This window comes from Tiliqua scincoides, chromosome 7 (genome assembly GCF_035046505.1).
Source record: "Tiliqua scincoides isolate rTilSci1 chromosome 7, rTilSci1.hap2, whole genome shotgun sequence".
NCBI classification, from domain to species: domain Eukaryota; kingdom Metazoa; phylum Chordata; class Lepidosauria; order Squamata; family Scincidae; genus Tiliqua; species Tiliqua scincoides.
Window position 1 is genome coordinate 2,685,449 of NC_089827.1, and position 23,579 is coordinate 2,709,027.

Below are 23,579 nucleotides of genomic sequence, written 5' to 3' on the forward strand. Positions count from 1 at the left end.
GGGAATAAACCTCATTGACTATCTTTGTTAAAAGCATATACGTTGTAGCCTGTTAAAAGTACAGAGCTGTAGCATTTCCCCAAATGGAGTCACATATCATGGTAGCATCAAGTCAAATATATATATATAAAAATACAGATTGACATGAATGGGGTCCCACCAGAAATTAGCTTGCAACCCACCTAGTGGGTCCTGACTCACAGTTTGAGAAACATTGAGGTAGGGAATAACCATGTAGCTGCCCCGAGCTTCTTAGTGAGTTGTGTTATATAAAATGTGGTATATTAAATAATGGAAATAACCTTTCAGGGCAGGGTCCCTTTTATGCCTTTGCATTTAGACAATGTCTGCACTCTGAAATGCATTCATATTTGTGGTAAGTCTGAAGTTCCATTGTGGTGGTGTGTGTTGACTGGAACAGCAGAGACTGTCCATCTGCAAAACTAGAGAAGCATGACAGGAATGATGATTTCATGGAACTGTTGCTTCCCCTGGGGTTGGTTTGCGGTTGCACATGATGGTGCTAGTTTTTAGCAAGTCCGTTTTGGTGCACCCTGTAGCTGTGTACATATTCCAGAAGAGATGAGTCAATTTTCTGACTTGGAGCAAGAGATTCTAATGGATAAATTGCCCACTGGTGTATTCTGGGATGTGCTGGCCTGGAATGTTGTGTAGCTGTCAGCACCAAGCAGGCCCCTATGAACCTCAGTACTAGTGCCTAATCCCTAATGTGGATTTGGACTCACTGCCCTTCATGTTGTATGACAAACAACTTTGGAAACTGGAAGGAATATAACAACTTTTTGCAATCCAGCACAGGAGGTCCAGACTTCAGACGGAATCACAAAGCCCATTGGGCATGCACAGAGTAGCTCTTTGGCCACTGGCCACTGGTTCTAAACATAGTCACAAGTACAGAGGGATCGCAGCTCACTTTATTCCTGGGCAGGAAAAATAAAGACACTCCACTATTTATTCCTAGCACTTCCACACTTTTGCACTGCTGACATCCTGTTCAGCAAGTTGTTAGTGTTGGCTCATGAGTAGGTTAGCCCCCCCAGTAGCATAGCTAGAGGGGGGTACAAAGCACTCTGTAGGTAGCCTCACCACAGCATGCAAGAGGCCCTTCTCCCTCCCCTTTGGAGCCATTCTGGTACGTGAGAACAAAATGGTGGCATTCTAAGCTGTCTGTCTTCGCACCATTGGGCAAGCTCAAGCTACAGGTCACTAGAGCAAAGCGGAGGCATTTGCCTCCCTACATTCACCTCCATTTTGCTCTTCCAGCCTGGAATAGCTCAGGGGGGGATGAGCCTCTTGCACTCCGCAGTGAGGCTCCCTGCAAAACGTAGTGCTTTGCACCCCCTCTATCTGTGCCACTGCCGCCCCACACCCTTGAGAGTACACTCACTTCACAGCAGTTTCCTGGAGACACCATTTGCCAGAACCAATGCTCCTAGAGCTGCATTTCCCAAACTGTAGGTCCTGACTCAGTGTGCAATGGGTCATAACGCAATGCTCAAATCTGCTCCCAAAAGTCTTACTTGGAGTCTCCGGAGGCTGCTTCTGGGTCGCGCCAATTCTATGCTTGGGATCATTAGGAAGGGTATTGAGAACAAAACGGCTAATATTATAATGCTGTTGTACAAATCTATGGTAAGGCCACACCTGGAGTATTGTGTCCAGTTCTGGTCGCCGCATTTCAAAAAAGACATAGTGGAAATGGAAAAGGTGCAAAAGAGAGCGACTAAGATGATTACAAGGCTGGGGCACCTTCCTTATGAGGAAAGGCTACGGCGTTTGGGCCTCTTCAGCCTAGAAAAGAGCTGCCTGAGGGGGGACATGATTGAGACATACAAAATTATGCAGGGGATGGACAGAGTGGATAGGGAGATGCTCTTTACACTCTCACATAACACCAGAACCAGGGGACACCCACTAAAATTGAGTGTTGGGCGGGTTAGGACAGACAAAAGAAAATATTTCTTTACTCAGCGTGTGGTCGGTCTGTGGAACTCCTTGCCACAGGATGTGGTGCTGGCGTCTAGCCTAGACACCTTTAAAAGGAGATTGGACAAGTTTCTGGAGGAAAAATCCATTACGGGGTACAAGCCATGATGTGTATGCGCAACCTCCTGATTTTAGAAATGGGCTATGTCAGAATGCCAGATGCAAGGGAGGGCACCAGGATGAGGTCTCTTGTTATCTGGTGTGCTCCCTGGGGCATTTGGTGGGCCGCTGCGAGATCCAGGAAGCTGGACTAGATGGGCCTATGGCCTAATCCAGTGAGGCTGTTCTTATGTTCTTATGTCAATCCATGACCCACTCCCTTGGCCACTGCATACCTCAGAATGCCTCCCAGACATGACCAGAAGTTCATTCAATTTCACAGAAGCTGCTTGTAGTTTACTTCTGTTCTGCTTCCATGACTATCTGTCATATCTGGGAGGCATTCTGAGGTCAAGGGCTGGTGCAACCTGGAAGCAGTCTTCAGGGACTCCAAGTAAGGCAGTGCTTCTCAACATTTGGCCTCCACTGGACCACTTCACATGGTCTAACTATTCAAAGTACCGCTGGAAGTAACTGGTGATAACATCATTGCCAGTTACTTCTGGGTTGGGAGGTCAGATGCCGCATGACAAACACCAGTAAGAGGCTCAGAGTGGACAGGAGGGCTTTTGGGTGTGGAAAAGCATTCTTTGGAGCCTCCCACCACTGTTATAGGTTGTGTCCCTGGTCTCGCGGCTGTGCGGCAGGTATCCAGGGGTCCCACGAGTACCACCAGACATCACCTCAAGTACCACTGGTACTGAAGTAAGACTTCTGGGAGCAGATCTGAACATTGTGTTGGAACCCAGCACAAAGCATGAGGGGGGTTGTGGCACTCAAAAGTTTGGGAACCACTGTCCTAGGGAGGCTGTGTTCATGGCCACCGTGATTTGCACAGTTATGAAAACTGCACAATTGGCAGTAACTGTTGCACAGTAGCAGAAGTTATATCCGTGTGTGATGCCCCTTCATTACATGGCTTCTTCTCTTTCTATGGGTACTTGTCCTGGGGTACCAGCTGCTTCTCAAGCACTCGTTGTGTTTCCTGAACAGAGAATGTGTGCATCCCTTCTGCAGATTGCTGTGGGAGATGCAAATGTGCATGGAACTAATTTATCTACAGTATACATGTAAAACAGTTGGAGCTATTTAGAGAAGGAGGGAGCAGCCTGTCTCACGGAGCAGATTTTGGGAGGGGGCAATTATGCTTTAGTTTGCTTTTTCCACTTGGGGCACTGTTTTGATTTTCTTTTTCAGTTGGGTAAATGTCTCAGGCCAGGTCTGGCATCTGAGATCCTCTTTGGATGTTAGGTAGGAAACGTGGTGTGGAAGCTGTGAAAGAGATTTGGGCTTTTGCGCTTCCCACTTCTGAGTACTTTGTGAAGCTGCTCGCATTCCCGTCTCCTCTCGGATGCTTCCACGATGCAACGGACATTCCTTTATGATTGGGCCCTAATGCTGGTGGATAATGATAATTCCTAAATGAAAGATAATGACAGAAAAGAGCCATTCAGAGGTCCAGGTGGTGTGCGTGCGTGTGTGTGTAAAAGAATATATGTTTATATATGTGGGTTTTTCACACTGTGTCTATCTTTGTATTACAGGGCAGCAACCTGAGAAAAATACTTCTTAATCGCTATTTTAAAGGTGACTTTGGGAGCAGCGTCAATGGCCCACTCTCCAGTAACTACGGCAAAACTACTCAAGGAGGAGGTAAACAAGTCTTTTTTAAAAGGCATCTTTGAGACAAGTACATGAAACACTACTGCCTTTCTAGTAAGGCATATGTGGTTCATTTGTAAGTGTAATGTGGGCACAATCCAGCAAAAGTTATTCACTGCTAAAAACATATTAATCACTTGACTTCAGTGTGACTTAGAGACCAATCCTTTTCAGCGCTGGTGCAGTGGGGCCAAATGGCTCACATTGTATCCAGTGCTAAAATTGAGCAGGCTGGAGGTCTCTTCAGGATAAGGGAACATTTGTTCCTTTACCCCATGTCAGTTCCCAGCCTGCTTAATGGGGCTACTTGGATCTGCACCATTTGCTGGCTCAGGTTTGAGTAGCCCCATGTAAGGCTTTCAGGCTCCAGGTGGGTTAAGATATGGCAGAGGCCTTCTTTGCCGTCCCCACCCCGCTCCCAGGCCTGAACCACCCGCTTGCCTACTAGGTAATGAAGGTAATGAGTGTGTTGGGGGGACTTGGAGAACCACAGATAATTGAATCCATGGATATGGGGGGGGGGTGTGCCTGCATTTCCAAATTTGGAATGTGGAAGCATCAGGAAATGATACTTAGCTGTGAATGGTTTTATTTCAAAATGATTTTTTTAAAAAAATGGATTGTAGACCTGCATTTCTCCCTATTCCAGGTGGCTTCTCAGGCCAGGATTCCGATAAGTCGGGTGTGTCAATGCACGATATTCAGTGCCTTCTGGATAAAGAAGGAGCGTCAGAACTTGTCACAGATGTCATAGTTAGTACAAAGAATGACAGGATATTCTCCGAAGCCATCTTGCTTGGTATTGCACTGCTTGAAGGGGGAAACACACAAATTCAGGTATTGATTTGATGTTGCATCATCATTATCATCATCATCATCATCATCATTAGGCTTTTATGTATATAATATTAATAATAATAGATCTATGAAGGCATCATCAGAGTGCAGACTGACATATGTACAAGCAGGAGCTGGTGTGGTACTTCCTGCTAGGACTGAGCATGGCTTTTCTTTAAGCACCCTTGCAAGTGTTCAAACATTGGTTTGCACATCGGATTAGTGCCCAGTGTGGGACGGCTGGGCAGGTGCCTGCAGGTTGAACTAGGGTGCGTCCTGTTCCAGCATGGCCTGACTGTTCTGGTTGTGCCCGCCAGGGCTCACCCTGCTATCTTCTTCCAGAGCCTGGCTTTGGTCAGGGCTTAATCTTAGTGCTACTCCTATCCAGTAAGTTTGAGAAGGACTGGATTGGGACAGTAGCAGTCCCTTCATGCTGAGCCTCACCTATACACACTTTCCTGGGAGTAAGCCCCATTTAACACAGAGCGACTTACTTCTGAATAGGCATGCCTATAGTTGTGATGTGGCTCCTCTACATATCTGGGGGGAAAAGGTGTCCACTTCCTGCACTGCTGTCCTAGACACGGTTTCTTGGAAGTCTTCCCTATTGCTGCTTGACAACCAGATCCAAGGCAGGGAGAGGTGATGTCTACATGGGCTGGTCTTGCTCGTATCTGGCTTTCCCGCCCATCCATCCTGAGGGGTAGGGAAGCCCCATCCATGGCTTCACCTGCCCCTTCCTCCACCCACCCACCTCTGTCTTTCTTCCCCTTTCTTTTGATGTTCAGGGAAGGAGCCAGAAGTTTCCTTGGGCCTGGCCAGGGGTCAATTAAAGTCCCGGCTAACTTTTGGCTTCTGCCAAGCGCTGCAAACCTTCAAGCACAGTGCTGTGCTCAGGGGCCTGTAGCAGCTCAGCAAAAGCCACAAGTTGGTTGAAAAGCTTCTGCTCAGTGTCATCCCCCTTCACATGACGTCCAGGGCAGGTGCCCTGCTTGCCATGCCCTATACATGCCACTATTGTCTGGTCTAGGCCTAAGTGACAGCTAAATGGGAAGCTGCGATAGAAATAACCAGTTTGTAATCCTTGCAGTTTTCCTGCTGCCTGGTTGTCATAATTAATAGCAGTTTCTTCCTTGCAACCCTTGAATGTGCAAATCCAAGAATATCGCAAACTTCCTCAGTTCCCTTTTGCAAGACTGCAACCTGCTCTGTGTGTATGTGTGTGTTTGCTTCTAGTGTCATGAAAGGGCAATTTCCCCTATTACTAAGGTAGAGGAATCTCATTTTTTCCCCCCAGTATTCCTTTTATCAGCAACTGAATGAGCAGAAAAAGTCTGAAAAGTTTTTCAAAGTTCTGTATGACCGAACGAAAACGGCCCAGCAGGAAATCCGATCTACAGTCACAGTAAACACTATTGATTTGGGTAGCAAAAAGAAGGATGATGACAGTGACCTGACTGTGTCCCTTCGAAAGAACAGAGGTAAAGAGAACTAAGGGTATATTTCATCACTGATAGAGATTTCACTGCAGACTCTGAACAGCTGGGTTAAATAGCAGGTGGTTGAAAAGCATGGCTGGAAGAGCTCTTCTGTATTTGGTGGGATTTCATTAAAAACTATGTATTAAAAACATATTTATATCATATATTTATTATTATTATTATTATTAACAGTATTTATATACCGCTTTTCAACTAAAAGTTCACAAAGCGGTTTACAGAGAAAAATCACATAACTAAATGGCTCCCTGTCCCAAAAGGGCTCACAATCTAAAAAGATGCAAATGAATACCAGCAGACAGCCACTAGAACAGACAGTGCTGGGGTGAGGTGGGCCAGTTACTCTCCCCCTGCTAAAATGTGCTTGATATCAAGCATACAAGATGAATAACAATAGAATTTGACATAGTATATTTTATTTAACACATTTTTATACAGGTTCAGCCTATTTATACACGGATTTGACTCAACACAAATGGCCACTGCAAATGAGAAGGAATGTGCTGATCCCTGGAGAAGGGTGAAAATGCATCCCTTCAAAATCAGTTTAAAAAACTGAACAGTCCTTTAACAATAGCCTCCTTAATTGGGGGGGGCAGCTGGCTGACAATCCATCAATCCTTCTCTCTCCAGGGGACCCTCCCTCCCCTGAGCATGTGAAAGAAAGGTGATCACTTTGCATTGGTGAAGGAAGGGGCTGAGTGAAGCGCTTGGAGGACTGATTGATGGATTGTCTTCTTAATGACTCTTATCTTACATCACAAAGGTCATCAAGGCTGTTTTTAAATCACCAGAGCAAAGAAACTTTGTTTTTTAAATTGATTTGCTATAGTCCGTTTTTTGCCATCCACATGAGTGCTTGGAACGGAACCCACCCGAATAAGGAGACTCAGCCTGTACTGCCCTATCTCCAAGGAGCTCAGGGTGTTGCACCCCTCCTTTTTGTCCTCATAGCAACCCTGTGAGGTAGGTGAGCCTGATAGTGACTAGCTCAAGGTAACCCAGGGAGCTGTATGGCTGAGCTGGGATTTGAACCTGGATCTTCTAGGTCTAAGTCCACCTCCCAAAGCACTGCACCATCCTGGCTCTCCTAACACATTGTAAAAACATTGTAGAATTACAATAAAACAAAACCAATTACTGTCCACTCAATAACAGAACCATGTAAAAATAACCGCATTTAGCCAATTGTCCTCAGCCATTTTTCCTCAGTACACCACAGTTCAGCGCAGTACAGCACAACTCTTTCAAAGATTTTATTAAAAGGTAGATTTTTACTTACATTGTACTTTACTGGGCACTTCATGTGGGAATCGGCAACTCTGCAGGTATCCTAATTCCAGTTTAAAGCAATTTTGTGACTGGGCCCTGTCCAGTGGGTAAATCCTGTACGCATTTACTGGAACACTTACTTAGGAGTAAGTCCTATTAAACTCAATGAGGCTTACTTCTAAGTAGATAGATGGGGGGCTAGGGTTGGCAAAATGGGGCAAAATGTAGCTGAGGGGCAAAATGGTATCCTGCAGGCGCCGCAGTAAAACTTCCCTCCCACCCACCACTGGAACCATTCCAGGCAGCGACAGCAATGTGCCAGTGCTTACTGAAACAAAAGGCATCTCCTACATGTTGCCATTGCGACCCAGAATCGCTCTGTTGGTTAGTGGGAGGGGCAGCTTACCCATCCCATTGCGGTGCCTGCAATATTTAACGTCCGTCCGTCCGTCCGTCCCCCCACACACACACAACTACATTACTGGGTAGATACAGGATTGCACTGCTGGTTTAGAAAATATTGAGTTGTACTAACCCAGCCCTTCCCCCCGTTTATATTTGTTGATTATGTTGCCTCCCTTCATCTGTAGTAAGAGACTCGAACCTGCATCTGAAAGAAGGCATGAAAGGGCAATTAACAGAAGCCTCCACAGCCACCTCCAAGGCTTACTGTGTATACCGCAGAGGAATGGATCCAGAAATAGATCTGATGAATGCAGGAACAGACACAGCCAACACGGAGGAAAAATCTTCCGAAGAAATGACCATGAGCTCTGCCATTGTCATCATGCAGCCAATACTGAGGTTTCTTCAGTTGTTATGTGAGAACCACAATCGAGAGCTGCAGGTATGCTTGTTGAGTAGGTAGCTTTTTATTTCTAACTCTGGTCAGGGAGATGTAGTCACAGAGCTGGATCTCTTTCTGTGGTCAGGTCCTAAATATTGAAGGCTACGTTTAGGAGGAAAATCTGTCCTTCTGTGATGTTTTAACCCGTGTCTGCTCTCCTAAGCAGTAATGAAACTGAACACCAAAATACATTTGACGAAAACCTCATCTATAGATGTTAACTTGAAAAGTACAGTCAATTCAGTGTGTCAGTTTTTTTTATTGTTACGCTGAGACCAGTGAGGGGTCTGTTGTAAGCCACTTTGCTCATGTTGGAGCAAAAGGGTGGGAGGAGATTTCTTTTAACAAAATAGTTTGTATGCTTTTGCTTTCCATCTGTTTACCACTCAGCTTAGTAAGTTCACTCCTGAAGAGTGTAGAAGACTCTCGAGGTGATGCAACAGCCCTAACATCAATTCAGATATCCACACCATGACCTGCAAACTCACTTCAAACCAGGCTTTCTGATTTGGGGTTGCAAGTTATGAAAAACATGGTTTGTCAGTTCAGTCATCACACCAAACCATAATTATTAAATGTCTGTGGCCACAGCTTGGCTTGATGACTGAAATCCCAGTCCTGAACTGCCCGGTGTTTGGGGCTGCTGTGGCACCAAAAATAGCTTCTGCAGCATCCTAAGCATGCCGGCAGTTGCTACTGGCTCCTCAGGGGAAGAGGACTTTTGTCCCCTTCCACGGGAAAGGGGGCTACTTTATTCTGTGGTGGCTATTTAGCCAGTGTAGAATCAAGGAATCCGATGTGGGGCCATGCGTCTTGACACGGGGCTCTGGATTCAGTGGAGCTGAGCTCTGCCAGTCCTACCCGGCTCCCTCCCCTGACACACTTCCTCCTTGCCCTCCCCCCACCCCAGAACGCCTCCTCCCTGCTTCCCCCCACGCCCGCACTCATCTCTCCACCTCTCAGCAGTTCTGGTTCCCTGCCTGGTGGTGGACTGCAGGCCCAGCACTGATGCTGGTTCAGCGCAGGCTCGTGCTGGTCTAGCTCCGGTGCTGGGCTAGCTCCATGGTAAGGCTCACAAATGTGCCTTATGGCATGTTGGCAACAGTGCATGCTGGTGGTGAACCAGCGCATGAGACTCAAGATTGGGCCCTGAATTAAGCCAATATGACTAATTTTATTTCCATATAAGCATTATATCATTTCTCCTCTTTTTACAGAACTTTTTAAGAAATCAGAACAACAAGACCAATTACAACCTAGTATGTGAGACACTTCAGTTTTTGGATTGTATTTGTGGAAGTACAACTGGTGGGCTAGGACTTTTGGGCCTGTATATCAATGAGAAGAATGTCGCTCTGGTGAACCAGACACTGGAAAGCTTGACGGAATATTGCCAAGGCCCGTGCCATGAAAACCAGGTAGGCTGGTGAGGAAGGACCCTGCCATGAATGTCCTTTATGCAGAATACTTCAAAGCCACAAGAAACTTGCAGGAAAATTGCAATGAACTGCTTAGTATCATTATACAGTTATATTAATGTTTTATGCTCCATCCATAACCGTGTTAGTTTTACTTAATGAAAGCCATTTGTTTGTGTATAGAGGTGCATTGGTATGTAAACAGTGATGATCAAGAGAGTAGGATGTGCTTGTATCTACACGGAAGCACAAGACAAAAGCTCAATTTGGAATGAAACAAATAAACAGATATTTCTCAGTTTTTCTCATTACTAATCTTCCAACAGATGTCTTGGTTACACTCTATACACGTTTTAGCAATGTATAGTATGGAGAATGTCAGGTTGGCAAAAAATTAAAGGTTTTGGATTGAGATCTCAATATTTAGAACCTAACCCACCATGGGGCAGTGCAGAAATAAAGAGTTTAAAAACATGATATGATTTTCAAGATGTTCCAACACAATTAATGTAATTGTAAACATAGCAAAACCATTTCCATGCAGCGAAACCTTCTTCGGTACCAGAGTATCAAACATGAATGCTGTATGATATAGATTTGACCCAGCCAAACTTTTCATCCTATTCATTTCAACTGGAAAGTTATGTGAAAAATAAATGAGGCTTAAAAGTGCTTAACTGTGCCTGGGTTGTGACCATAATATATACCTGAGCACTATTCAGAAGAAAAGGTGGAATATGGATCCTTTAAATCAGTGGTTCTAACACATTTAGCACCAGGACCCAATTTTTGAGAATGAGAATCTGTCATGACCCATTCATAAGCTCTTGGGTTGGTCAGACTTCCATTCATTTTTGTGTTTAGATACTGGCTCAGAAACTACCAGTCATTTTTGGCCATGAGGGATCATTATATAGGGAAGCCTACTTATGCATGAATATTTGCACTGTCTGCATATAGCATTGGTTTGTTTATTAATGTCTGTTTTTTAGACCTGCATAGCTACACATGAATCTAATGGCATAGATATTATCACTGCTTTGATCCTGAATGATATCAACCCTCTTGGAAAATACCGCATGGACCTAGTTCTTCAACTGAAGGTACAGAATTTAATTACCTGCTCCATTAAGTATCTTACTGCAGCTTGAACTGTTGCGCTTACAAAACATCTCAGCACTGGACTTGAGGGTTAACCTGCAGGCATGGACTCAGCTTGTGGATGGACACGGACCCACTTGCCCTCATTGCGTAGTACTGTATAACTTTTACATGAGGTTTGTGTACACATTTGCAAACGTGTTTATCCTGGTATGGGAGAAGGCTGCCTGTCTGCTCACATTCTGGCTCCTATTGCCAATGTGTATTGCAGATACCATATTTTGGGCCAACATTTATGAAAATGTATACGCTGGGTCCTCGGTATCCACAGGGCCTTTGTTCCAGGACCCTCTGTGAATACCAAATTCCACAGATAATTCATGGGGGAATGGCACAGTACCACAATTACTTACCTGGGAGCTGTACCTGACCCTTTGGAGGTCACACACGGCCTCCAGGCCTCCTCAGAAGCCTCCTGGACATGACTGGCAAGCACTTCCGGTTCATGCCAGTGACTTCCATTCATGTCTAGGAGGTCTTCTGAGACCCTCCAGCTGTAGGCTCAGCATCCACGAATACTCAAATCCCAGGTGCCGAGCCTGCAAATAATAAGGGCCCATTAAATTTCTATATTGCACGTCTCTGTATATGTGAAGTGGCGAATTGGGTGTGAAGCAGACATGCAAACATACTTCTCTGGTACGCATTTAGTAACACACTTGAGAACATGCTTTTGTTTAAATACCTTTCTTCTTTTGTTTTCTTTCTTTCTTTCTTTCGTTTTCTTCTTAAGTATTCTTTCGTTTAAGTACTGCATTGATATCATGTCCTCCATAAAACCAAAAAAAGATGCAAGGAGCTTGTCTAATAAAAAGAGTGTTCCTAGTAATCTCAGTTGCAACAGCAAAGGCCATTCATCCATGAAACAGATATGATCTCTGCCTTAATCTGGTTTTGTGTCTTCAGAACAATGCCTCCAAGCTTTTGCTAGCTATTATGGAAAGCAGGCATGACAGCGAAAATGCAGAAAGAATACTTTTCAACATGAGACCGAGAGAGCTGGTAAGCAAATATATGTATATTCATAACTGCTATGATTGAAAATACCGCTTTTAAAAAATGATTTGATAATTGTGGTTTTAGCAGCTAAACAATGACTACTTGGCATATCAAGAGGTTAGCACTGATTCACAAACAGGTCTTTAAACAGGTCAAGGATGCATGAGATCTGTCTTTGTGACATCATTATTTTTATTCATTCCAATCAGTTTTTCGCTAATTGTTTTCTTAACTGATGGCTCAGTCCGATTCATGACCAATGCTGGCGCAGCGACCGTTGTGCTGGCCTAAGGTGTCCCAAACATGGCCTAAGGTGCCATAAACCCTAAGGTGGCGCGTGTTGCAACACCTGGTGAGTAAGCGCTGGCGGGAAGGCCTGCACCATCCTGCTGGCACTGCATCCACAAGGAGTGCCCAATGGGGCAAGTAAGGTCCCGCCAGGTCGTGCAGGACTTGGGGAGGGCAGGGAGGGGTGTAATGAGGAAATCCCAGAGCTATGTGATGTTGCTGGTGGAAAGATTACCTGACATTTACAAATTATTTATACCTCTGGAGGCAAGCAGATGGATACTCCTACTGATCAGCAGTCTGAAAATGAGGAATTCTACTGTCCACTTCTTTGTTAGATGTTTTCTGTTACCCTTTTATTTTTGTTAAGAACCAACCTTTGTTCCAAATTTTCTCACTGTTCTCAGGAGGGAATTATTTGTAATTAGGTAGTGTCTCTTAAGTGTACTTATAAAAGATGCCCAAATTAGGAATGTTGTGGAACTTTCTCCAGGCTAGTGCTTGGAGAAGAACATAATGTTTGGGGTTTAAAAACACCCAGCATGTAGGAGAGACAATCTTTTCAAACCATCAGATCTCTCGTAGGCCCCTGCCAGCTCCCCAGATGCCCTCCTCTAGACCTTTCCTGATCAGTCCCTTTCTGGCAGTGGTGGTGGTGACAGTGACAAAATAGGAGAGCAGGGCCTTGTTGAGTTAACTAACACACTGTTGGCATCCATCAATTGGTGATTGTGTGTTTTAAAGGTAGACGTGATGAAGAATGCCTATAATCAGGGCCTAGAGAGTGATCACGAGGAGGAGACCGCTGATGACAGTGTTTCCCCAAAAGATGTTTGTCATAATATCTACATACTAGCACACCAGGTATGTATGCCACTGTCTTGTCTGATAAATACTCTAAAGAGTGAAAAAGTATGTCATGCAAACTCCAGTATATTACAGATTATGGAGGATTGCTGTGTTCCTAAACAAGTTGTCACGTTCCTTCTGTTTTCCCTTCCCTCTCTCAATACATACAGGTTGCTGCTACAGCATTCACCTGTATGCCCAGCGTCCTGGGAAAAGCACACAGGAACACGCTGGGCATTCAGGGGGAATAGATTCAGACCCTGTGGCACTCCTGGTGACAACATCGTGGAGATTGGAATGGCTTTCAAATGATCTGCCATTTTAGGTCATTGTTGCTGAACTGGATTCTGACTCTGGTTAGTCCAGCTCAATTCTGGATTGAGCCAGATGAGTTTGAATATCTCTAATCAAACAGTGGACCTGTCCACTGGGTACCTGACAAAGCTATTAATAGACTTCCTCTGGGTATATTATCTCACTGTCCTGACACATGCCTTTATTTCAAGAATAAGTCTTATACCACATGTAATTCCATTGTTCTTGTTATTTTTTTGGTGAGTTTGGATAGTGTCCCAACTTCTTGTTTTGTCCTACTGAAGAATGTGAAGGTATTGAAGAAGAATTTGAAAGATAGTGACTGCCCAATTAGCTTCATGAAACTGGGTTTAAAGGCAAGCAGGAACATTTATCATAGTGTATCCAGGCCTATTCATCTGTTAATGAAATACTCTTATTTGGGACATAGGAAAAGCAGCCTTTGACTGTTTCTTCCCACATGTTTCCTTGCAGTCATTCTGATCTTGGAAGGATATGACACTTCCATCTACGTGCATCTCTTCATTGGGGCTTGCCGTGCAGGGCTTTCTTGGGTGACCTCATCTCCACCATCTTCCTTGGTCTGCTTTCACTAATTGCACAGCCCAAGACCAACAAGCTAAATGCAGCCCACTAGCTATGGACAGCAATTTCATTTCTTCGTTTTGATTCCTGCCTAGGTCTAAAGAAAAAAAAAATGGAAGAGTTGGCAAATACCTAGGAGGCCTTTAGCAGCATTTGGCTAGGCAGTGTTCAGTGTGGTGAATCACAAGTTCTGCAAGCCCGCCATAATAATAGTTTAGTTTGGCTTTTTCTGTCCCAAGGAGAGCATTTCCTGCTTTGTAGTTTGGCCACGGACTTCTCTTTGCAGTCCCTTTGCTGATCACAAACAGCTTCAGAAACTAGACTTGAGTTCCTCTTTTGGCTATCACAGGCTTGTGCCCCAACAGTTTATTCTGGGGGCACCCAGACTCTCAGTTTCTGTTGCTGGTTGAAAGAGCAGTAACCAGTTCTGCATTTTGCCACCACAACATCCTTTCCTGCCCTTACTTGTGGTCGATCTTACCAGAAGCAAAGGATATTCTTGTAAGGGGCTGACCTTCTGTGCTTCGAAAGATATAAATATGTCACAAGTAACCAGTGAAATAGGATAGCTCGACATAGTTCAAGATGAGATAAAGACAAGACACCGAAGGAAAACAAACCCCATGTAATATTTACTGTCCAAAATGCAAGATATAGTGGGTGGTCATTTTTCTTGTTTGCTCCTCACACAGCTCTTGTTGCCTTTTTCCCCCTCATTTCAACCACCTTCCATCTGCCATTTTAGGTCGCTGTTTCTACAGATCACAAATAACTGACCTTATTTCCTTCCTGACATGACTGTTCCCAGCAACTTCCTAACCCGTGCAGCAGTGGTCAGAGACAGTGGCGAAATTCACATTTCAATAATAGGGTTGAACCACTTCTGTGAGTTTTTGCGTGTGCAACATAATTTCCATGCCACTGTAAAATTGTGGGTGGTGGAGGAAGAAGATTAACTGGAAATGTCGCCTGTGTGTCGCCCCACCATTGGCAGAGATGTCCTTTGACGTCCCGCTTAGAAAACATACCAGATGAGCAATGTATTCACAGAAAATGACCAGTGTTTGTTGCCTACTAAACATTTATCTGTTGTCATGACGGGGAAAGAGCACGTGGCCTGTCTATTGCACTGGGGCTTTGCAAAGGGTTGCAATATATCTGTTGTATCTTGGACAGACAGACATTTGCATCCTCTGGGGGGTGATTCTCAGCAGGGCTTCTGAGAGGAATTTTATCAGGGGGTAAAATTCCCTTCTCCATTGGAACATAATTTCATACAGTCATTGGACCCTAATTTCTACAACTGATGATACAGAAAACTATGTAGGCTTATACTAAAATGTGAGTTCTGGTCTTTATGCAATATATGCAAGCTTTTTGGGAGATCCCAGGAAATTTCCAGCTCCCCTCCTTTGGCTCCTGGCCCCACTTTTTTGACTCCAGGCCCAGATATGATGTACCCCCCTGCACTCCCCCCCCCATAGGCCCTGGTGCAATTAGAAAATGTAAAATCACAGGAAATTTTCAGACCCCATTCTTTGGCTCCTAGCTCCCCTTTCTGACCCCAGAACCAGGTACAGTGAACCCCCTGAATCCTCCTCTCATGGGTGCTGATTCTCATTGGCCAGGGCACCAGCTACCTAAGGTGATGTGCAGATTTTGACCCCTTTGCATGGTTCCCCCCCCCCAATATCTTGTTTTTCTTTCTCCACCTGAGTAAGCGACAATTGGCTGGAAGCAAATGGAGCGTTCTTATGAATATCATGGGGGCAGGGGCTAAACTTATGTGCTGCCATTAGTTGCTCCAGTGTGTGGGGTAAAGGCTGAATTGAGCCCCCTCTCAAGTGTGCCCCAAATGGGAGCTCACTTACTTTGTCCCATAGAAGGCTGTGGGAGTCATTAGAACGTCATCAGCTGCTCTCTGAGTAACCTGGTCCTTCATCGGCTACTGTGTCCTGGGCTCCAATCCATGAGTGATATGAGGGAAGGATTCACCAAGCACCCAGGGAGATGCGGTATTCAGTGGCAGGATCATGGTGTCTTGGACATCCAACTTTGCATCCATTCTTTTTCTGTCCTGGACATTCCTGTCCCAATATATGTATGTTTATAGTAGATGTACTTTTTAATTTTTAAAATAGAAAGGTAGAGTTAGGGTTGGGAGAAGAAGAGGCTTAGAATATACAGCATGGTGTTTGTTGTCCAGTTATAGTGGGATGCAAATGACGCTGATGCAAAATAAATCTAGACACAAATGTCCAGGGTGCATTTGACCAGGACACAAATACCCTGATTCTGGTGTCGGTCTGGGAAATAACAACCTGTCCTGTGTCATTCCTGTCTAATTTTTTAAAAATTATTTTTTCCAATCTACACCCAGCTGTCTGGACTCCAAAAATCACCCTTGCAGTTTGTGGCCTCTAAAAATCACCCATAAAAGATACAGTGTGTACCCTGTTACACAGAAGCAATGAACATGCTGCAACAGTGACATATGAATCAGTCTTCGGTGACAGCTCATGGGCAGCATGCGCAATTAGGACACTGCTGTTGAGTGGTTACCAAGAAAGAGGGTAATGATTCATGTGGTCACACTGTCAGGCAGAAAACAAGAAGTTGGGGAAGGCTTAGGCTGGAGATTGCATGGCTGCTACTTTTGGTGGAACAAATGGGTGATGTCATTGGTTGTCGTAGGTGAAACCCAGGCCCAACATGGCTAACCATCCTCTGTTGTTGGCAACCTTCAGTCTCGAAAGACTCTGGTATCGCGCTCTGAAAGGTGGTTCTGGAACAGCGTCTAGTGTGGCTGAAAAGGCCGATTCGGGAGTGACAATCCCTTCCACACTGGGAGCAAGTGCAGTCTGTCCCTGGTCTGTCTCCCTGGCTATGGGCCTTCCTTCTTTGCCTCTTTGCCTCAGACTGTTGGCCAAGTGTCTCTTCAAACTGGGAAAGGCCATGCTGCACAGCCTGCCTCCAAGCGGGCTGCTCAGAGGCCAGGGTTTCCCACTTGTTGAGGTCCACTCCTAAGGCCTTCAGATCCCTCTTGCAGATGTCCTTGTATCGCAGCTGTAGTCTACCTGTAGGGCGCTTTCCTTGCACGAGTTCTCCATAGAGGAGATCCTTTGGGATCCGGCCATCATCCATTCTCACAACATGACCGAGCCAACGCAGGCGTCTCTGTTTCAGCAGTGCATACATGCTAGGGATTCCAGCACGTTCCAGGACTGTGTTGTTTGGAACTTTGTCCTGCCAGGTGATGCCGAGGATGCGTCGGAGGCAGCGCATGTGGAAAGCGTTCAGTTTCCTCTCCTGTTGTGAGCGGAGAGTCCATGAGTCGCTGCAGTACAGAAGTGTACTCAGGACGCAAGCTCTGTAGACCTGGATCTTGGTATGTTCCGTCAGCTTCTTGTTGGACCAGACTCTCTTTGTGAGTCTGGAAAACGTAGTAGCTGCTTTACCGATGCGTTTGTTTAGCTCGGTATCGAGAGAAAGAGTGTCGGAGATTGTTGAGCCAAGGTACACAAAGCCAAGGTACACAAAGCCATCCTCTACACGAGCCAAATTGGTCCACCACCACCACTTTCATGCTCAGTAATACAGAATGACCGTCTGGGTTATATTCCCCTGTCATCTGATGCTACTTCTTTTTCTGAGAACTTTGGGACCTCTTGGCATGAAATGGTGACTTGGGCAGGCGAAGCATGGGGCAAAATTGTGACGAGGAGGTATAGTCAGTCACCAAATGGTTGCTTGTACAATAGTTTCCTGTTGTTGTTGTTGCACACAAACTCAGTAACAGCTCAGAACAGCTCTTGTGAAATTTGGGCGCTCCCATCTTGGATCATGCAAGATTTTGGTAGGAGGGGCCACTGAGAGCATCCTGTGGTATCCCTGCGAGTGCAGTGTGACGCCCTAAAGTGTTGTGACGTGCCCTTTGGGAACGCCTGGCCTAGAGCTTTATAGAGCCTGCTAGACGGAAACCGACTCTGGGGTCAGCTGACTGAATGCTCCACTGGCTGTGACTGCATTCTGGGTGGCACCCTCAGTGCTCACAACTCAGTCTGCCAAGTGCCGCAGGTTAAGCCTTAGAGCCTGGCTTCCAGGAGCCCAGTTTGATGCGCACACACGTATTCAGTGCCTTTCGGTCCTTTCATTTCAACATGTATTTCAATGCAACGCGATATTAAAAATAATAGGTCATTTTAATAATCTGAAATTAAAAGTTAACGAGCCTGGGCCATTTGTGTAAACCTAACCATCTTCTCGTGGCTCAGGGGCACGATGAAAAGCGCTTTCTCCCCCTGCTCTAATGAAAATGAATTAACACCGTGGGACATCCCGGCTGTGTATTCACTGTAAACAAACACCAGCTTGATTCCGCCTCCCCCGTTTGCCTGGCACAGCTGGACATTCCTTTCCATTGATCAAGTTCTTAAAATGAAGAGAGAGGCCTTTTTTGGTTGTTTATTTTGAATGATGGTGAAAGGCTCTCCCTGGATGCTTTTACTTAAGCACACAGTAGCACTCTGAGTTAATAGGTAACTCCAAAGATATTTCCCTTTGGTAGTCATCATGAATGAAAGGAGTATGTTATTTGGTATCGTAGATGTGTTTGCTGGAGCCCTGTTTAATAGCAGGAAGACGACAGACTGATCAAATACAGTACGTCACAAAATAACTTGCATATTTAGCAACCTGACTACCTGAGTGCAGGTGTGATGCAGGGAAGTACCAACTTCCGTCCTGCATCGTCTCCTGTTTATATAACAATCCCTACTGCCCACTAATGTGTGTTAAATTTGCAAAGCGAATATACAGGCGCAGTTCAATTCCCCCTCCCCCCACGACTGAAGCAGACCGTCTGCTTGCTGCTGAGTGTGCCTGTTTGCATTGCCCCAGGTTCTGCCAGCCTGGGAACCCAACCCGTTCCCATGTGGCCTCTGGGCATTTGAGAACTAGTGGGAACAGGATCCAGCAGACCCTTCCAGCTTGGCTGTTTTTTTCCAAGCTGACAGTAGTTGACTGTCAGGCACAGAGCTACTGCTCCTGTTCCCCAGGTTGTGCTGGAGGAGGTGGCAGGCAGGTGTTAGGTCACGAATTAATCCATATTAAGTGACCTTTATTCATTCTTGATTGAGATCAGAGCCACATCCACCGAATCTAGTACTCTTTGCAAGGATCCCAGAAACCAGTAGATGCTACATCATCTAACAAAGTGACCCACTAGTCGGTTGTGCTCTACCCTCTTAGCATAGCAGTGATGCCTTAGAACAGGGGTGCCCAAACCCCGTCCCACGGGCCACTTGCGGCCCGCTGCAGGCCCACATCCGGCCCCCAGGGGGTCCCCCCATCTCCTATGGGCACTCGGCCCTCACTCCAGCCTGCAGTGGCCCGCCACACGAGCTCTGCGCCTTGCTTTCCCTCGCTGCCGCTGAGCTCAGTGGCAGCGAAGGAAAGACAAGCCCAGTGGGTGCACAGGGCCTTTTAAAGTGGGAAGGTAACTTGCACATCTCGCGTTACTTCCCACTTTAAAAGACCCTGCGCGCTTTCCGGCTGGCCTCTCCCTGCTTTGCCCCTGGGCTGGGCTGGGCTCCGTTCCACTCGGCTTCCCTTCCCTCCTGCAACCTGAGCCAGGGGAGTGCGGGAGAGAGAGAGAGAGAGAGAGAGATCCCCCACATGGGGGAGAAGGGGAGGTGTCTCCCTGCCTTGCCCCTGGGCTGGGCTGGACTCCGCTCAGCTGGGCTCAGTTCCCCTCCCGCAACCTGGGGGGGGGAGAGGGAGCGAGAGAGAGAGAGAGAGAGAGAGAGCGGAGCCCAGCCCACAGCACATGCCTCCGAGTGAGGGAGGGCTGGTTGGTCAGCCAGCAGGCTGGCAAGCAGCAGTAGCAGCAGCACATGCCTCCCTAGCTAGCGAGGAAGGGCAGGTAGGCAGGTAGACATGCAGCTGGGGAGCAGGCAGGCAGCTGAGTGGGCGGCCAGACAGGAGCACATACCGCCCAAGCAAATGAGGGAGGGCGAGGGGGCAGGTGAGCAGGTGGGTGTATGTGTGTGAAAGTGTGGAAGATTCCCCCCCCCCCCGTTTGTGTGTATGAATGAGTTCATAAACTGGCATGAAGATCTCCCCCCCCCCTTATCAGGATGAATGGAATCATAAACTGGCTTGAATTCATTAATTCATTTTCCATCTCCAATATATTTATTTATGTAAATTTATTCAAATTTGAAATGTAAATTAATTTTTTTTTTTTCCGGCCCCCGACACTGTCGGAGTGATGATGTGGCCCTCCTGCCAAAAACTTTGAGCACCCCTGCCTTAGAATAATAGGCACATGCGAACTGAACATTTTTGTATGTTCATTAACAAGCAGCAAAAATAGGGACTAGTGCAATCAAGTACTAGCTTCAGAATCACACATTCCTTTCCTGCACCCAGTCCCTCCCTAGAGCAGTCCCCCCCCCTTTATTGTGGTGAGGCAGTTCATTAGTAACAAAACTGCAGGTTCCCTTTCACCCAGGCTTTGAAACTCATGTTAAATTGTTGTGTTAGATCCTGGTCAAGATGGTAACCATAACATCAGAGTGGCAGATTACTTAACCATAGTTCAGTGGGAGATTTGCTCCAGGTTGTGTGTTAGGACAATTTTGTTTGCAAATGTTTGATGCATCATCATCATCAACGGAAAGTTCACAAAGCGGTTTACAGAGAAAATCAAACAAGCAACTAATGGCTCCCTATCCCAAAAGGGCTCACAATCTAAAAGGATGCAAAAGAACACCAGTAGACAGCCACTAGAAAAGACAGTGCTGGGGAGAGGAGGGCCAGTTACTCTCCCCCCACTAAATAAAAGAAGAGCACCCACTTAAAAAGTGCCACTGATCCAGTAATTATAATTATCATTATAATTAAAGAATAATATAGTGGTGATATTATGGAATCTTCTCCAGCAAGTTACTTTCTCCCCTTCTTCCTCGTCTCTTGGGGAAACAACCCCTTAACTATAAGATAAATGGAATTTTGCACCCCAGATTCAAGTTTATGTGAGACTTTGCTGAGTGTGCAGATTTCTGTGTGAGCAGCAACACAGATCGACTGCAATGCCGAAGCACAGAACTCCTGCAGACTGGTCCCAACAAGCACGGCTCACTGGGGATCCACATCCTTGCTTGCCAGACGTGGTGCTTGTCATAGAACTTTTATGCTCTGCTTGTTTGTTTTGTAGTTATCATCCTGATGGCACAAGATAACGGTGTCAAAACGACACTGGCTAATTAAACGTCAGCAGAATCAAAAGCCGTTGCAAGGGATTTTGGCTCGGAGTGCGAAGACTGAAACGGGAGCCAAGGTTGTGCATCACCCACCTTGAGGTTCATTAAAATGGTATATAATGCTACCTTCAGCTCATTCGAAAGATCCAGCATGGAAGTTGCAACAGGGGCTTGACACTAATGAGCCCCAGAAAGATTAAATAAATGTCCATAGATGCTGTTCTGCTGCACACAGAACCTTCTTCTCTCTGCGTCTGGTTGACTTTTCCCCCCTTAGAGTATTGTCTTTCAGCTTTGTGACTTACCCCAGAGACAGATGTGTAATCCGTTGACTTCAATGATGCTCAGTGGAACAGATGAGACATCTACTTTCTCATTTGAGGAGCCCTAGCCCATTAAATTTTTACCTGCATTTCTCAGGTACCCAGTCTAAGTATAAAGATAATAAGTTGGGCTGCCACCTAATTAAAGAAGTGCTGATTAGCTATATTTACATTATATGAATAAAACAATAGTTCTGAAAGAAGGAGGAATACATTCTTTTTCAGTGGTGCTTATGCATGTTGTAGGGACTCTGTCTTAGAAGAGACATTCCCTACTGCACAAGAGGAGGAGAAGGGTTTTTTCTAAGATGGAGCCTTCAGCCACCTTTGTTGTATTAAAAAAAAATGTTTAAAACATATTTAAAAAATGTTTAACTTGTATTTTTACATCTGCTGCTCATAGCCAAATCTGATGCAGCACTGATGCAGCAAGGCCCTGTGGCCCAAACTGTATCCAGCACTGGAATTGAGCAGGTTGGAGATCTCCTTGGGGTAAAGGAACATTTGCTCCAGCCTGCTCAATGCAGCAAATTGGATCTGCACCAGAGAAATTGCGGGTACAAGTCTAAGAAGCCCTGTTTACGGATTCAGGCCTGGGAGGGGGTTAGGATATGGTGGAGGCGTCCTCCACCTCCAACTCCACCCCCTCCTGTGAGATGCATTAAGTTCTGTACAAACTATGGCAGATTGCCATTGTCTTTGACTCTTGTTGCTGCCCTTGTCTTTGACTCTGCTGCCCTTGTCCTCTCTTGAGAACAACCCTGCACGTAATAAGTAATAAGGCCAGATAGTTGCAACTGTTCCAAAGTATTTATTTATTTCTAAAATATGAAATATATAATTGAAGTCCAAGTGTATGTAATTGTATTTGCATATGTTTAAACGCACACATACAATGCAAGAAAACCCTCATGGCGCCTAAGCCAACCCAGTCAAGAAATTCGGTGCCCTAACAGTAAACATCTTTTAAGAAAAAAACAACTTAAATCCAAGTTGAAAGCTACAAAGCAAAGCTTTTTTTGGCGCCAATGTCAGGGAGTGCTAATCCAGAAGGGTTTCCTTGGCTCCTACTCAGTGGCATAGCGAGAGGGGGTGCAATGCACTAAGTTTTGCAAAGAGCCTCACTGTGGCATGCAAACAGCCCCTTCCCTTCTCCTTTGGAGCCATTCTGGGCGGGGTGAGCAAAATGGAGGCAAATGTTCTGGAATGGCTCCAAAGGGGAAGGGACTGCTTGCATGCCACGGTAAGGCTCCCTGAAAAACTAAGTGCTTTGCACCCCCTCTAGCTACACCACTGATCCTACTTGAATCTCCTTACACCATGCGCTGTGTATGCGCTTTTCTTATTTTAGGAATACTTTCTAGGTGCATAATGGTTCCTGGTGGACCGATACATATTGTGGATGGCCTGGATATTTCTTAAGCTGCCCTTTTGTTGGTTTTAGATGGCCATTGCTACTTTTGCCAGTTTTTATTTTATTTTCCATTTTATTTGTGTTTTCTTAGATTTAGCTTTTATTGTTTTGGGGGAACTTTTATTGCTTTTACCTTTTCTTTGTTGCCTTGGCTGTTCCTTGAGGGAAGTGACTCGAATTCATAAGTCAAATAAGTAACTTAAATGTCAACATTAAGCATAAATCAGCAAGAACACTACTAGTTTGTGTTTATGTAGAAGTTTCAAATGTAAATGCCTAGAAAGCCTGGCAGGTTGAAAATGTCTTAACCTCGTACCTCCAGCATTAAAGGACCGAGGCCAACCTTCCCTAGGGAGGAAATTGCACAACTGTGGAGCCAAGATGCAGACTCGCAGCTGGTGGCTCAGTTGTGCGTGAGGCTCTAATCAAGAATGGTGAAAAATCTAAAGTCTAAGAATGTTAGCCTTTCTCCAAAATAGAGAAATAACTTGGGTCTTTCTCCAAAATGGCTACCTCTGCATCCTGCTTGGGGGGGGGCACAGTTGCAGAGGTCTCCTCTGATTAAGAAAACAATTGTTCCTTTACCTGGAGGTAAACCTTCATGGCATTGGGGGGGGGGGTCTACTCAGACCTACACTGGCTAAATAACTGGCACAGGCCTGCATAGATCCATACTGCAGGATCAGGTCCTGGAAGGAGGTTAAGATTCAGTGTCTGTCTCTGCCACCAAACCCACCCC

General features: G+C 45.6%; 1 protein-coding gene across 3 annotated transcripts in view; it reads left to right on the forward strand.

Annotated features, from left to right (window-relative positions):
• ITPR2 (inositol 1,4,5-trisphosphate receptor type 2) overlaps positions 1-23,579 on the forward strand; it is a 215,222-nt gene that overhangs the window by 131,394 nt on the left and 60,249 nt on the right. For all 3 annotated transcript variants that reach the window (XM_066633900.1, XM_066633901.1, XM_066633902.1), the window contains 8 exons: positions 3,651-3,759; positions 4,418-4,605; positions 5,903-6,086; positions 7,967-8,223; positions 9,441-9,641; positions 10,634-10,744; positions 11,709-11,804; positions 12,834-12,953. In XM_066633900.1, coding sequence (XP_066489997.1) covers positions 3,651-3,759; positions 4,418-4,605; positions 5,903-6,086; positions 7,967-8,223; positions 9,441-9,641; positions 10,634-10,744; positions 11,709-11,804; positions 12,834-12,953 — 1,266 coding nt within the window. The remainder of the gene's footprint in view (positions 1-3,650; positions 3,760-4,417; positions 4,606-5,902; positions 6,087-7,966; positions 8,224-9,440; positions 9,642-10,633; positions 10,745-11,708; positions 11,805-12,833; positions 12,954-23,579) is intronic.